We start from the raw sequence: 17,381 nt of genomic DNA on the forward strand, positions 1-17,381 counted from the left end.
AGAAAAAAGGCGATGAAGTGCTCTGTTACCGTGTTCTGATATTGATTTTATTGTTTTATACCAGTTTCCGTTTTTAAATAAAGTTACACCAAGATATTTGAATGATGCGACTATTTCCAACGGTTCACCATATAAAGTGAAGTTGAAACTTGCTTGTCGGTAACTTTAAAAAAAAAAACTTTTGTTTTACTAATGTTTATTTTTAATTTGTATGTATTACAATAGTTTTCAATGTCATTTAACATTAGTTGGGCTGATGTGGGTGAAGTTGAAAATAGGACTTGGTCATCGGCATACGATAATAAAAAGAAATTTATATCGTCGATCGATATGATTCCTTCAATATTAGAATTAATATTTTCGATAATGTCATTAACGAACATCATGAATAGGATGCTTGAGCAATGGTCTCCTTGTTTAACACCAGAGTTTGAATTGATACATTCGGATATTTCATTGTTTAACCGGTTGGCACATTTCACCGACGAATACATCGCTTTGAGTGCAGAAATCATTTTAGTGCTTATTTGTTCGGTGATTAACTTTTGCCATAGTAGTGAACGATTTATACTGTCATAACATTTAGCATAATCAATGAAAATGCAATATAACTTTTGACCAGAGTTTAACACTTTGTTGATTATACTGTTCAGTATAAAGATACAGTCGACTGTGCTCTTTCCCTTTTGGTAACCAAATTGACAGTCAGATATAATTTTGTTTTCATCACACCATTTAGTCATTCTGTTTAAAAGTACCTGAGAATATATATTTGATAAAATATTATTTAATGTTATTCCACGGTAATTTTTGGCATCGCTCGGATCTCCGCCTTTAAATATTGGTGCGATGTAACCTACTCCCCAGCTTTCAGGATATTGTGCAGTATCAAATATTGTATTGAATATGTTTTTGAGGTACGGTTTAATAGAATTGTATGCTGTTTTAATTATTTCAGCTGAAATATCATCAGGTCCACTAGATTTGCCATTGTTTTGTTTGAAAACTGCTTGATATATTTCCGACTCTGTAATTGGTGAATCGAGTTGTTCAATTACGGTTTGTGGTGTATTTAAATTATGTTCGTTTATTTCATTATCTATACTGTCACTTGGTTCGTTTCCGATTAAGTCATTAAAATGATTGAACATTTTGTTAATTTTAGATTGATTTGTATTTTTATTATTAGGTTTATAGCATTTTTTGAGTGTTTTCCAAAACGTTCTTGGTTGTGTTTTTGCAATGTTATATAACCTCTCGCTTTCATTCATTTTGTATCTATATTTTGCTTTTCTTCGAATTACATTATAATTTTTTCTTTAATGTACAAATTGTTGTCTATTTGGGTTGGACTTATTCTTATTAAACTTGTTTTTTGCGTTACGGAAATTGCATTTTGCAGTTCTACAAGTATTATCAAACCATTCTGGCGGTTTTTGATGCGGCTTTTTATTGTTATTAATCGTAAACACTTTTCCAAATGTCTGAATGCTATTTTCGTGTAAAAATTGTGTAAGAATATTAATTTGATTATTAACATTAGTTTCAGTAAAAATTGTCTTTAATACTTGTATATTTCCATCTATTAACAAGTAAAATTCTTGTGATTTGTCATTATCAAATATTATTTTAATTCTTGTTGTTTTATTTCCCTTTTACTGTTTTGTAAGTTAATATTATTTACCGTTAGAAAACTAAAATAGAGCCCAGCATGATCCGAGAATTCAGTCCAATCAAGTATTTCAAATTCATGAATGACATTCCGATGGAATGTGTCGTGGTGTGTTAGTAAATAATCGGTTACGCTAAGACCACGTGTTGAGGTGAAAGTGTAATTACCTGTTCTATCTCCGGGCATACGACCGTTAGCAATGATATGGTTGGTTGATTTGCACATGGAGATTAAAGCTCGGCCTTGAAAGTCAATTATATGATCTTCATTCATTCGCTTCGGAATGTGTCCAAAATTTAGTTCACTTGAATTTGTATTAACGTTGTTATAATCATCTAAATGTTTATTGTATTCTAATATATCGGATAATAAGCCAGTTCTTGAATTTAAATCTCCTACGATAAAAGTGTATCCTAAGGTGCAATATTGTTCTATGTTATTTTCAATTTCTTCGAAAAAATCAAAATCTACATCTTTTAAGACTTTTGAACTAGGTGGTGGAATGTAAGTACAACAAATGTAAACATCTTTATAAAAATTTAACATTTTGCTATCTAATTTTAACCATATTATGCCATAATCATTTACTTTTACAATTGATATTTTATCTTTTAAAGCAGTTTTAAAATAAACAGAAATACCTCCGGCTTGTCGGCCTTTTTTAACTCCATAAGATTTATGTCCATAAATATGTCTGCTTTCAAAGTTTTGTATGTTTAAATTTTGCACTCTATTTTTGTTGGTCCAAGTTTCACTTAATAAGATAATATCCTATTGATTAATATATTCTAAAAAGTCAATGTCATTTAGTTTTCGTATAAGTCCGTTTACATTCCACGAAATGATTTTTAACTTTCCATTGTCCTAATTATTTATTTCTTGGTAGGTGCCGGTCTGTCCTTTTACTAGTAGTCTGGATCCAGCCCATTTGGTGATTCTTCCAGCTGTGCGTTCTCTGTCAACTATGTGCTGTTTGGATCGCCTTTTTTCGAGTGTGGCCTTCGTTTGTTGAATTCCAACTCCTTGGTGTAGCGTCCTTAGAGCTTGGTTGTTGTCGATTGAGGCTTTTCGGACGAGTTCTCGGTCAGAGTAATGGTGAAATTTTGCCACGATGGGTCGTGTTTTCCCGGGTGAAGCTTTTCCTATACGGTGTACTCTATCGAGCTCGATGTTCTTTTAAATCCGTAGCACATCTCGAATTAATGTCTTAATGGTTTCTTCGCAAGTTTCTTGATTTGATGTTTCTTTTATTCCATGAAATAGTAGATTTTCTCTTAGACTATGCAATTCCAATTTATCATTTGAGTCCTCAATCTGGGTTAATTTTGTTTGATAAGTGTGCAGGATGTTTTCGAATTTGTTGGATTTTTCGTTGAACATTTTGATCTGCTCTTCTGATTTGTTAAGTTTTAATTTAGTTTCTTCGAACTGTCCATTTATAAAGTTACAGCTGTTTTCCATAGATTTTACTTGAAGTTCTAACTGTTCTACCTTAAGAGTGATTTTAGAGACGGATTCTTCAATTTTGTCTATCTTTGATACTACGATGTTGTTCTGTTGCTTGATTGTTTTTATGTCCTCTATCAATCCCGTGGCCCAAGGAGGAGGGCTCATCAGACTCATGGCGGGGTTCAAAGTGGGGTTCATGGTGGGATTCAAGGTGGGGTTCATGGAGGGGTTCGTGGTGCTTTGATATTGTTGGCCGAAACCTCCAAACTGGTTCATCGGTGGAGAGGTTACCCCGAACTGATTGTTATAGAGTGGCGATCCTGTATTGAAGTTCATGTTCCAAATAGCGTCCTGTAAACAATAGTTGTCGAAATTGAAAGCGGTCGGTGTTGTGGTTAAGTTCACACGTTTTGCTGCATTATTAACATTGTTCGTGTCGCATGTACTGTAGGCAGCGCTTACATCGGAACCGGTTTTGCCGGTGTTTTCGTGCGAAAATCCTATACAGTAAACTTGCAATATTTTAAATAATGTAAACAACTTTCCTTGTATTAAGTTGGCATTTTGTTGTCAGGTGTAGAAACTTTTTATACTGATTTCTGTTTAGTTGCACTGGCTGAACCAAAAGAATTATGTAGTCGTTTCTAAATAATCACGAAACAAACTACTAATGCATATATGCTTGCCAGTGACTGAGTTTGTGCATAACCATTCATTATATTATCAGCCTTGGCAAACAGCGTAGACACAGACGAGACGCCGCGTGATGTCTGCAATTTCGTACGCGGAAGATTTCCATATCCACGGGTGTTTTTATGTCAAATGTAATTGTTTTTCAATAGATCGTATACTTATCTACGAAATAGCGAATTAGCGTTCACTTTACATCATTTGTAATGATGTTATTTTGTTTATACTTTTTCGCGTTCTTTTCGAACGTGTATTAGCAGACATTTTGATTGTTGGTTGTATACTTCCGAAATTATATGTTTTAATGACTCTCATAAATGTTTTTCGTGCACAAATTGTAATGTTAAGTATAATTTTTTCCGTATTTTTTTATATTTTGTCAAATTATTTGCGTTTAAATTTGATTGTTTGTTGCTTACTTGCGAACTATTTTTTATATGTACGCTAGTGGATATGTAATCAGGTAACCGTATCTACATCAATGAAATTTAACGGTTGTTTGTTTTTGTTTGTTTTGTTAATATTTTCTAAACGGGTTCAGCTTCGTACGTTAAACGAAATATGAACTTATTTATTAATTTGGGAATAAAATCGCAATATGTATTATTTAAAATCAAATTTGAAGTGTCTTGTGCGTGAATTGACTCCTGGGGGTGAATTTTATTTGGGTTGCTATTAACGCAAATACAGCTTCCGGCGAGAACTCATTTTATAGCGATTGCGCAATAAAAACACCACTTTTTCGTCATTTTATCAAAGACTAGATTTTTCCCAGACATGACGAATACGCCATCGCGTAGAATCGCGTTCTGGTCCATATACCTGTCACATTTCAAGCACAGTGTTGGGCCAGTTTTCAAGACTATCAAATCGCGGCTATAACCCGGAGCTGAACGAATTTTAGTCGCCATTAGCGTTCGTTCAATTGAACGACATCAAATGATAACGTCAATATATCACTCATTCCATACTAGTATCTGACGGTAAGTATCCTTAACCGAACTTGGACTTTGACGAGACAAACGAACCGCTTGGATTTCAAGAATTTATTAAAGTTCTTGGATCAACGTTCCAGAGAATGTCATCCAGACGTCTTGTCCACTCTCATATATATTTGATGTGGTGTATTGACCGTTCAACAGCACCCACACATGCTCATTTTTGATCAGTTTAACAGAGCTGGAAGCAGATGTACAGGAATTGCTGTTAGCTTCGGACTGATAGGTAGCTGTTAGACGCGCCTTGACGCTCATGTTTGCATTGCCTTTTTCAATACAAAAGTAAACACCGTTATTGTGCGTACAGCATACTTGGACCGTAACGTAGTATATCCCATTCACAGGAGCTGTGAAGTGCCCAGTGCTGGTATTGTACGCATTCCCTTCGTTGAAAACTACTGTTGAAAATGCGTTCACCGCATTGGACAACTCATTGAAGCCGTGAGCGTTGAATGCCACAGAATTGCCTGCAAAATAATAACGATGGTTTGTGTCTATGTTATACGTAAATTAATATAAAAAAGTAAATTTCACAACGATTTCTACTCGTTTGCCAGATGACATATACAATGTAGTTAATTGGATATATTTCTGAACGTTGTGATACATGTAAATGTGCGTTATTTATTTTTCAATTAAACAGCAATGTTTTTAATTGTGCAGTCAACATTAACTAAATAAATAACAGAGCTTAGCAGGTTCATATCCCAAACTACTTGATCAACTATTCAGATAATTAGTGTGATAGCTGCCTACAGAGGGGGTAATCACGTGACAAACAAACTGGCGACGTCCATGCCGAGGCAGGTATTTTTCGTCGTTTTATATACTTTATTACTTGTATTATTATTTTTTTATTCCGCTCACTTTCTAGCCATATTAGGAAGAAAGTTACTGGCTTTTATTTCATAGTAATATTCGCTCTATATCTCGACTTTACTCGGTGCGAAATTTCTTAGCGGGATGACCTAATTAGGACTCCACTACGAAAGATTGCGGGCGTAAAGTCGAGATTTAAAGCGAATTTGAACACGAAATAAACGATAATCACCCTTTTACTGATATGGCTGGAAAGTGAGCGTCATTAAAAAAAAAAACAGAAGTAATAAAGGATATGAAACGGCGAAAAATAACGATGTCGGTATGGAGGTCGCCATCTCGACTATCACGTTATTATCCCCTCTGGCTGCCTATACAATCACAACTTATCAGTAATGGCAGAAGGAACCAAACTTGTCCCGTGTGCCATTATAAACAATGGAATACCCGGAATACCGGCGCAGTGTTTTATACTTTGTATTGCAGTGTTATGTTGAATAAAATAACGCCTTTCTCTTTTATCGAATACCATTTGTAACAGCAATATTTTAAAAACGTATTCTACGTTGAGGGCGATCCAAACAAATTGATTTAGCGATGTAGATAACAGTAGATTTTTCCGAAAGTTTTTTCGTTGGTCTCATACAGCCGCAAAATAATTCGATGTTTGCTACATTATTCGACGAACGCGACACAACAGAACGTTGATTCTCAAACGACATTCATTCGTATTTATTTCCCTATAAAGTAAGTGCTTACACAGTCAAATGTGTCTTTATAATCGCTATCATAATCATCAGCACAGTTAAAATCCACAGTGAAGTATACAACGCTTTAAGTAAAAACGACCCAATGAAATAAATGAGTACTAAAAAAATCAAACGTTTATGTTTTCTTATAAATGCTGATTTGCTTACGATTGAAAAGAAACACGATGAGCTTATATAACAAACAAACGGCCAGTTGAAGAGATTTAGCTATTGAAATGTATCAATAAAGTACTGCGTAACAATATATTTATGTCAGTGAAAGTACGAGTCACTGCCGGCTTTTAACTTAACTAATAGTGATTTCACAACATTCTTAACAGATGTATGGAATTCTACGTTTGCTAAGCAATGGCAACCCATACACCAACACAAAATTTCCATTACATGTGTCACAAACACATTTGGTTATCGGTGTAGTTCCCAAATAAATATTGTATTTAACTATTTACACAACTGTCATTTTTGTAATTGAATTGATTCCATATTTAATGCCATTGTTTTCTATCCATAGTGCCCTAAGCATTATTATTCGAAAATATACACTGTCCTTGCCATAGGTATATTTACAAAAATAAAGCATGACTGCGGTTTACCGAAGGGTTGTATCGCGCAAGTTGATTTGTGACATCGTATTTAAACAACCCGTCGGTAGAGTGGAATTCCATTTCACGCAATCATTGTATTAGATAAATCAAACAGGAAAACGCAAGCAATGTTCAATATATAAATGATGGACAAACAGGCGAGTAAAGTCGCCAATGTCGAATTGGCGCCCTTTAAATCGTCATTGTGGGTATATTTTTGGTATTTAGTGTTGGCGTATAGGGTATTGTCTTCAAACCCACCAACACGTTCGAATGATATAGACGAAATGAGACGACATACCTCTAAATAAATGAAATAAATTTTGTAAAAAGAAGATGTACTATTCGACTTAGCATATGGTTGTCGAAATGTTTCTTCAAAATACGGATAATGTATTCGCGCGGAAACGAATTTTTCTTTTGGTGATAGATTTTAACTTAACAAGTCGCTTTTTAATATCAAGGACTTAACATCGAATAAAAACTTTTTTTTTATTTTGACATGTTATATGAATAGTTATAAACACGCCAATTCTTTCCAAAAGGCCGAAAATTGAATCTTCTTATGCCATCCTACATTCAATCTAAATGCAATCAGGTTAGCGTTGGGTCAAGATATGGAAGAGTAAAACAAAAAACAAAAATATCATGGCAATTTCAGTATACACATCTTTACTAAGTACCGGGTTGAACCAATTATGAAATTATAGTGACATGTCAAGTAGTCCCATCAAAATGATGGAAATAAACGAAATTGAATTATAAAATACAACGGAAAACACAATCAAACACACAAAGGTGCAGTAAATATGTAGTACACAACAAGTATTGACATGCTTTGTGCCGTGTTACCTGACATAATTCTATACTATACTCCTGCATTTCTGTGTATGAACTAAACAAAATATAAAATGGTTACATAAGGCAAGGCAGTGCATCGTACCATCCAGAATGCAGGGAATACCCGTACACGTGTGTGTTTCGTTTATGAGTAGCCATTGTAATACTAATGCAGATGAATAGACATTTGGAAAAAAAATTATGACAATTTTGGGGCAAACGGAACCATCTCACTAATATATATAAATTTGTTTTGTGACGGCGTACTTCGTTAAGAACGTCAATAGACAGAGTATTTTAACCTCTCCGTTTTCTTTAATAAATTCGTTAAAAAGTGTGTTATTTGGAATATAAGGCAATGGAGCCTAGCATAAAACGACCAGTTACTTTAAATCGAGCTTGTGTTTTCGCAAGTCTGATTTTGTGTGCATATCGACGTTTATATTAAATAAACACCCTGATATTTCAAGGTCAAATAGTTACTATGTGATTGATTACGACGTCCGTTATAACATGTGGAACTTATGGATGAACGGTACTGTTTAAGAGTATGTGTGGCGACGTAAACGTTGACGACTAATGTCGCAGAGCTGATGCGTAATGGCGTAACCAACGCCAAATATTTATAAAATGCCTGACAATATATGTTGTATATTGAAGGCTTAATGTCGCAACACATTGTACAGCCACTATTAGTCGTACTCCATTATCAAGATTACTCCGTTGCACGATAAGTATCCTAATTGTTGATCTAAATGCTATGCAAAATGCTTAAGCAATACATATTGCAAATTAAGCCAATTGAAACAAAGGTGACAGAAAGTACCCCACCACTTGACGTCAAAATGATACGACAATATTTAATGATAGCCTATTTCAATAAGGGCTGTAAAGCGTAGCCGGTTATTTGATTTGTATTATATTTGTAACTAGAGAATATGATTTTATAACGATAATTGTTCGTACTATATAGGAGGAAGGGCTGTTCTCAGGCTTTGTTAATTTTACGAATCTTGTATATACACTGGAAGGTCTGTAATTAATCATTTTCCATAGTTTACTAAATAAATATTGAAATATTTAAACCAATTGTTTTTCGTATACGAATTGAATGATTTATAATGTGCACCTTTACTTCAAATTTCAGAAAGCTGTTTTCTTATTTGGCGCCGTTTAACTATATTTAGACATTTCTTGATATCAATACATGATTGTTTTATGCCAAAAGTGTATTTCTTGATATCGAAAAACGTTTTTCCCATATCCAAAGAACGAATAGTTTATATAATTAAATACTGAAAAAAGTTTCATTATCAAACATTCGAATTATTTATTATCAATTTATGTTTCTTGATATCCAAAAATAGTATCCCTGATACCAGAAAAATGGGTAAATGACAGGTCTCTCTATGAATAGTCGTAGACAGATTGCGTCTAGACATTTTATCAATACATAATTCAAGTATTTATCGTGTTGTTGCAATTACGCAATATGTTTTATTTACTCTATAAATGTGGCAAATATTATATTGAATATGTAGGTCATTATAAAACTACACCGAAAAACACATATTGTTATATCAATAATTCGTGTTTATGTTTTGATATCACCATTTAAATTTCGTGATTTCAATAATTTATATTAATACCAATAATTCGAGTGATTAATTACAACAAAAAGAACTATATCCTGATATAAAAACTATATTGAATTTTATGCGTCCGATTATATTTCTTATCAAAAATTGATTAATTGGTATCAGAAAATGCATTTATTTATACCAAGACTTATATTGTGAAAAACAAATACATCAATTTTGATATTAACAATTCGAATTAGTTATATAAAAAAATTATCAAATTAGTAAAACTGCGCCCCATATCTTCAGCCGAAAAAAAACTTAAAACGAAATGTATGTTCCTATACGATCTGCAGCTGTGAACCAAAAATAGCAATTTTATGAATGTTTTTGTATCTATTAAATACTTTTTCGTAAGTTAATTGTATTAGTTTTTGAGTAATATGTACAGCAGATTGAGTTTGTAGCATAGTTGTTTATATTTAAAACGTTTGTTGGTACAAAAATTGGAAAATTCAAAAAAGGTGAACATCCTTATGTTTCGATTTTTCGTCTGTGATCAAACTGCTTATAAACATTATACCGGTTTATCGTCAAAAATTAGCGCGTCAATGTTTTGTAAATAAGCCAGCGATTTCATACAAATGCTTTTTGACTGTTTTAATAAAATAAAATAATCTGTACAAACACGTTACTTTTGTTTATTAATTATTATTTTATATACTTATACTTATATAATACTAAACATATTTTATCCATAGCCTTCATTAAAAGTTTCAATGTAATTACTGTTTAAAATTCCTCTCAGTACCGCTATATGATTTACACCATATGTAAATAAGTCTCTTTCATAATTCGTGACATGTATCAATAAAGTATAAGATAAATGCAACCTTTTACAAATCTTTACCAAAATACCGAACAAATAACCAATATATAGCATATTTTTGACACATGCACATATGTTTTTCTCACTACACTACTGTGCATCAATATATTGAATATCGTACGATCTAAATCCATGACTTGGCTTAACAGCAATTCACTGTATGACATCTTGGCAAATTACAATAACCCCTTCATATCTTTGGTGTTAATGAATATTTTATAGGTGAAGTTAAGCAGACATTTAAGTTGAACATATTATGTTTTATTCGAATAATCTTGATTATATACATTGACTTACATGGTGTGTTGACACAAACAGCAGGATCTTTGTAGTCGCCGGCGCAGTAATTGCCGTAGGCGGACGGACTTGGGTTGGTGCATGTCCTATGCGTCAACTTTAGGCCCACTCCACATGTGGCTGAACAGGCCTGCCATGATTCCCAAGTCGACCAACCGCCATCTAAGTGTAACAGTGTACCGTGGATTATACTGGATACAAGTTTGTGTTTTTTTTTAATTTCCATTCATTTTACATCGTTATAAAATTTTAGTCGGATACTTACTTCTGTTGCTGCACGGTTCTGTGAGACAAATTGCATTTTCGAAGGAATCTCCGAAGCAATAGTCTCCATTACGGTCTGGTTTAGGATAAGTGCAAGTCCTGGACCGCTTTCTTAGTCCCACATCACAGGTAACTGAGCAACATGACCACGTGGACCAATCTGACCAATTGCCATGCACTTGGAAAGTATAACATAACATATCGTAAAAAATTGAACGTCGAATGTTTAAACAACATGAATTTGAAACACGATAGATATAATTCAGTATGAAAATCCTAATCTGGACAATGGATCAGCATATTCATACCAGGACAAAGCTGGTTCAAACACATTTTGGAGTCAACAGATGGTCCGGTGCAATTGAGTCCACCATTGGTGGGCGACGGGTTTGTGCAGTCGCGTGTGCGTGATTGCGTTCCATTTTCGCAAGTCACGCTACATGTCGTCCACGCACCCCACTGTGCCCAGTTTCCATCAACTGTAATTGCAATATAATATATTATAATTTTCCCCCTCTCTCTCTCTCTATTATAACACAACATGTATGTTAATACTTTTGTTTGGCATACAACAGCTATTACCGAGTTGACAGAGTCCGCAAAAGTTTGGACATATGGTTCTAGCGTGATGAACATCAGCACAGACGTTGAGGATGGAGTTTAGACGGGCACAGTCCAGGGTTTCGTCGTCAATGCACGATGCTGCTAAAATGTAATGTTGGGCTATTTATTGCGTATACTTTCATAAAACATGTTTTAATTTGGGCTTTCGTTTGGTTTACTATACGATACCATTGTGTGTTGTTAATAGTGCGTTTTCGTTTGATGTTGTGCTCGAAAGGCATATTTTAACTATCAATACATACTCATCAATATTGAGCTCCTTTGTATATGCTCAAACTGTCTGATTACTTTATATTGCATTAAAACCTTTACCAAAAATAATAACAAACTGGTAACATTTATTTTAATGTTTAACTAAGCTATTTATATTTTCCAGGTAAAATATAAATATTCATCGACAGCCATTGCTTTTATAGGTAACTTTATTTAATGCAAAGCCATCGACGATCCCTAATATTACGCGTACGTTTTCTGTGTGCACATAGCTGATCATTGCATCGGTTACTGCTACAACATTCATGACAAGAGTACTGCTGTCTGATCTGGATGGAACGACCAATAATACCGTTGGGGTCAACGGCCGCTGAACTGCACAACTGTTAATGTTAAGCGTTCATTTAAGTGGACGACGAGAGGGGGTAGATCATAAATGTTTTATTTTGTTTATATTTGCACTTTTGTCGCGTTTAATTAATTTGATTATTAAAACTACTTTAGAAGATTTTACGCGCATAAAAGTCGAATCACTACAGTTATGTTTTATACTTGAAGATAAAGGATCAAAATGTTGCATTTATTCTGTCGGCAATATATTTGTGTAAAAAAGCGGCACGTTGGCGTATTCACCAATGCTTTAGTTAAATTTTGCTTCAAATGTAATGAAAATCGGCGCAAATGTCTACACACATTGTCTTTTTATGTTAACCATTGGCAGCGAAAATGACAAAATCAATATAATATGAATATTTAAACAAGTAAAAATATATATTGCTAAAAAGGAAAGTTGGAAAACGAGATTGAAAGAAACAAATTATTTGAATACAATGTTACCTGATTGTTCTGGCAGCCCATGTTGTAACGTACCTCGTTTCCGGAATGGAGCGTTTGCAAATAGCAGGACTATCAACAAGCAGTATATAAATAAGGTTAATTTTGTATTATCGTTATGTATTATTTTGCTCAATAAGCTTTAGTAAGGTATATAAAATAGTGTTTTAAACATCTGTTTTCATAACCCCAAATGTTACAATTAAAAGTAAATCGATGTATTACAAAGACAACATATTATTGTAAAAATAAAACAGTTTGCATTTTATTTCGGATGGATTTTGGTAAAATATCAATGAATAAATATACATTGTTTATAGTTTTAAACAACAATTTACCTATTCTTCTTTACCGCAATTCAATAACAACGATTTACAGTTGGTTACGATAAATGAATCTAACCTCATTACTTGAACAGTGAACAGTGTACACGCCTGTGGGCCAGCAATATTTAGACAATTGAGGCATTCAAGGCCATCTGAAAAAAACATGCAAGTACGCGTTTAAATCATGTATGTACCCATGAGTGTGTGCGTATATAGGGTTGCCTTTGGAGTCCCGCGAATCATAACAAGTATTGTTCGAAGTTTAAAGAGACGATATTCAGTGTAGTTGTCTAAGATGGGATTATACCTAGAATTCTTTAGATAATTAATTTTAGCAGCAACATAGACTGCCAATAGAAATGCGTTGCTGTAGTGAATGCAAACTTACAACAACTGTTAAATGCTTATCAACAGCTGCTTGAGATTTACATTTATAGGTTTATTTAATATATACAAGAGACAAACCGTCCATTGTAACATTTTCAAAACATAGTATCATATATAAAGGCATGACATGTGATCAGTATGGAATTTCATAAGTTGTTAAATAAAGTGTCAATGCATTAAAATGTCTAGGACACATTTTTTTAAATTTCAACGTTTCGAATCTATTTCACAAAAAATTCTATAACGGTAACATGAAAAACAGCAAATACGAATCTGCTAGAGAGCGAGAAGTCAAGTTTGGGTAATGCATAATATACAATTAATCATAAAAATATTTATACAGTTTTTTTTAAATAAATGCTTTATGTACATACATGGATAAGTTTCTGTTGGTGCTTGTATTATCCGATTGCATTAGTTCAATAAATTTGATCATGTTTGGTCTTTTCCAGTAATATGTATTTATATGCAAATTCCTAATATCATCATACAAAGAGCATTCTAATACAAAATGATATTCATCCTAAAGAACATTGCAATGTTGACATTTTCTATCTTGAAATGGTATGGCTTCAGGTTGGTGCCATCTGCATAATTCTATATCTAATCTATGGGATGAAACCCTTAATCTACAAATATCAGATCGAAACTTATTTATGATTACATTTTTTAGGTTAAGGTTGCAATTCAAATTTACAAAACTGCCTGTAACGTATTGCTCTTGAAAAATCATTAAGTTCTGACATCCAATTTTGGATAAATTTATCATTTAATCTAGACTGTACCAAGGATAAAAAACACTTTTCATCACCTACACCATGGTTCAGGCATGCAACGTGAAAGCCTAAGGCCTGCAACAAATTACACACAGATTTTGCCCAAGAATGTTCATTTAATTTATTTATTAAAATCTCACACATGTGGCTATAAATACATTTAACATACTTATGATCTTCTAACTGTATAATTTTTAACCAATACCGTATTACATTAATTGCTTTTTTAGTTATCAAGGATGTTCTTCCAAGTTCCCCATCATTACATACTTGTTTGAAAACCGGTCAATGTTAAGTTAAACAATAAACATGTTAATATTCAATGATTTTTTACTACATCACGGTATTCCTTTCGCTTACATTTCGATATTTCATAGTGAAAATGATCTTTCAGTTAAAACTGAGTCGCCTTCGTAGTGTGTTCAGTTGTGTTTACGTGTGATTCATCTATACAGTACTTCCCCATCAGATGTTATTCCATCAATACATTGAACACCATTTTTGTTAAGTAGAATGTGGTGACAGAATATTGTTATTCATCGAAATATAGAAATGTTATAACTTGCCGGAATCGACAATTTTCAATACGAATGATGCGTATAATACACTATTTTGTATCACTAAATGTACATGCATGCGTCTGATATGAAATGCTTTTTACTCTCTAACATGCTAATTTGTCAAATTTTATTTACAATCTATGAATCGATTATGTAAGCAGTATTTACTTTAGTGGGTCTAGGTTATTTACACTGATGAAATATATCTGAAATGATCGCATAATTAATGAAAAAGACTATTAATTATGATTGGGTTAATTTCAAATAAATTATGGGTCATGCTTTCCGAATATTCTAGTTTAAAAGCAGCCCCATTAATGAGAAGCACAAAGCAGTGTTCCGAGAACACGCGTTATCAATCATCTTTGTCCTACTTATTTCAGTTTAGGATAACAATTGCATCGTTCCTTTTTTCAACGCCGAGTGTTTTAGGACATTTCTTTTTCAACCTGTGCGGTCGCACGTAACTCAAAAAGTATCAGTGAAAGAACGATTAAACTTTGCAAATATATTTTACAAGGCTTCCGATAAAAAGATTAAAAAAATGAACAAACTGAATATATTTATTATTATAATGGAAACGTGTGTACCTGTATATTTAAGTGCATTTTTTCATACATAATCGTAGTTATGGCCACGTTAGCATATTTTTAAACATGTGTTTTGTACTGCTTTCGAATATACATCTGCCGCAAATAAAATGCCGCTAGACAAACACCTAACAAATACATATATATCACCACGAGAAGTGGCGAACCCTCCAAGAATAATATAATAGGGCAAATTTAAAGTAACATTACTACTCAAAATCAACGAAAATTGTGTACACGTTGTCGTATAATAGACTTAACCAATTAAAAATCAGCGTTCCTTATGGCAATTGCCTAAATTTCAATGCCAAATGTGGTCTGGTAAAATAGATGTTTGTATATCAAAATTCTCGTTTGTATTATTATTTTGCATATTTAATTCCATTTAAATTTCCCGCAACGATATCTATTCATACGACACATGAACACTAACATGGTGTTCGTGTGTCGTATGAAAGATATATTCGCGGGAAATTAAAATGGAATTAATTGTGTCATAAATAAAAAAACACGCGCATTTCGTATGTACAAAAATCAATGTAAGCATACCACATATAGCGTTGAAAATGTGGCTATTGCTATAAGGACCACTGATTGTTCAGGTGTTAACTTTATTTTACGAAACAATTTACGAAATTTTCGTTGATTTTGAGTGTTATAGAGGTTTTAAGGAAATTATTTATATTTCTGAAATATGCAGAGTTTGTCACAGAGGCGGACTGTGAGGAATCGCTAACGTATGGTCGCACTTCAATTTAGTATCTATCAACAAAAGGATTTTTGTAGGTTACTTAACCTAAATGCATTTGGATTTGCGTTATAGGAGTTAGTCGCTTGCTTAACACATAAATACAAAGAGTTTCTGCTTATTTACACAACTGACGTATTAGTATTTCATTAACTGTTTAACATACCTGATACTCCAATTGCACACAATATTCCCGCAATAATCAAGGGACCTAAAAATATTAATACATTTGATAAATTTGTTCGCATTGTAGCTCATTCTACCGGAAATGTATCAAATGTGCGTTTACTATAACCATAATTCTTAACAACCAAGAATATGAAAATATGAAAATCACTATATATACAAATATATAAACGTGACTTACAGATATTCATTCTCGGTTTCAATAAAATTTAGAATAGAACGCAATTTATAGCAGCAACGCTTATCGGAATTTCGCAACTGCCGTGGATACTGTGTTATCTGGTATTGACAAAACAGGCGCACAAAGTCACGACTGAACTGAACACACGTAGGCTTTCAATGGCCGAATTCGAAAAGGTGCAGTGAATGTCAGCCGATCGAACCCAGACTTTGGTGTGAGATACATGTACTTTTTATTTTGTATTTACTCAAAGGGAGTGTGGACTGTAAAGATATCCTCGTAGCAAGTGTTGTAGTCAGTGGACAGTTCCGCTTGCATTCTGATTATATGAACACGCGTCCTATAATATGTACATGTAGTAAGGACACGTTTGTTTGCTGCCATATGGAAGGGAATGCTCACCAGTCCGTTAATGTCAATGGATGAGAATCGCAAGTTGTTACCTTCAAATAGCATGTTGCTATATGAATATCGCATATTAAAAAATGACAAATGCATGTATCTAAATAGCAATTGCATTTTGCTAAACGACAGTTGCATGTTGCTAGATACATGTAAAAATTGCATGTTGCTAAATGAAAATGTATTATTGATGCTGGTTACCGGGCCGTCTATTGCATTCTATTACAATTTTCATTTCGTAAAAACGTACTGCAACTTCTGTGCAACTGTGTTGTGCCGTTCAACCAACTCCTTCACAGATCAATGATGGGCCAAATGTTTGCTCAACAACGAAAATTATATGCGTCTTGTTGTTCTGACGTGTTGACGGCTTGAGCGTACCTTTATTTGTCTTTTCGGCGGTTATAGTTTTCGTTGTGGAAGGTATATGTGTCGTTTCGGCGGGTGCAACAAAACGCAATGGAAACAACAAATTGTGTTTACACATCACCGAAATGTGTGCATGAAAGTGTTAACTTTACAATTATAGACTTTGCTAACTTTGTAAAGGTAACATAACAAAGAACAAAGAATACATTATGGTTTGATATCGTGTATGCGCATCCAATACTTCCGCGCATAAGATTACATTATCAGATGTGCGGTGACTCCGAGTGTGATGATCGTTTCGGATCGATACCGATTCGAATAGTAAAGATTGTA

At 33.6% G+C, this 17,381-nt stretch overlaps 1 protein-coding gene across 2 annotated transcripts; it reads right to left on the reverse strand.

Annotated features, from left to right (window-relative positions):
• Positions 1–4,842: 4,842 nt before the first annotated feature.
• Positions 4,843–16,619, reverse strand: LOC127867046 (coadhesin-like). 2 transcript variants are annotated; one of them, XM_052407971.1, is made up of 10 exons: positions 16,278–16,619; positions 16,077–16,121; positions 12,926–13,001; positions 12,527–12,595; positions 11,943–12,072; positions 11,435–11,557; positions 11,161–11,331; positions 10,854–11,030; positions 10,589–10,750; positions 4,843–5,276 (listed from the first exon to the last, which is right to left on the reverse strand). In XM_052407971.1, the coding sequence occupies exons 3-10, from the start codon at positions 12,989–12,991 to the stop codon at positions 4,861–4,863; spliced, it is 1,314 nt and encodes a 437-aa protein (XP_052263931.1). In that variant the 5' UTR covers positions 12,992–13,001; positions 16,077–16,121; positions 16,278–16,619; the 3' UTR covers positions 4,843–4,860. The 2 variants fall into 2 exon arrangements, with proteins under 2 accessions (XP_052263931.1, XP_052263932.1); XM_052407972.1 differs by lacking the exons at positions 16,077–16,121; positions 16,278–16,619 and having other exon boundaries at positions 12,862–12,930.
• Positions 16,620–17,381: the final 762 nt, after the last annotated feature.

This window comes from Dreissena polymorpha, chromosome 2 (assembly GCF_020536995.1).
Source record: "Dreissena polymorpha isolate Duluth1 chromosome 2, UMN_Dpol_1.0, whole genome shotgun sequence".
NCBI classification, from domain to species: Eukaryota; Metazoa; Mollusca; class Bivalvia; order Myida; family Dreissenidae; genus Dreissena; species Dreissena polymorpha.

Coding starts and splice junctions, on each gene's coding strand:
- LOC127867046 (XM_052407971.1), bottom strand. CDS start 12,991: ATGCCTCAATTGTCTAAATATTGCTGGCCCACAGGCGTGTACACTGTT. Junction 12,073..12,526: donor TGGGCTGCCAGAACAATCAG/GTAACATTGTAT, acceptor TAACATTAACAG/TTGTGCAGTTCAGCGGCCGT. Junction 11,031..11,160: donor TTTGAACCAGCTTTGTCCTG/GTATGAATATGC, acceptor ATACTTTCCAAG/TGCATGGCAATTGGTCAGAT.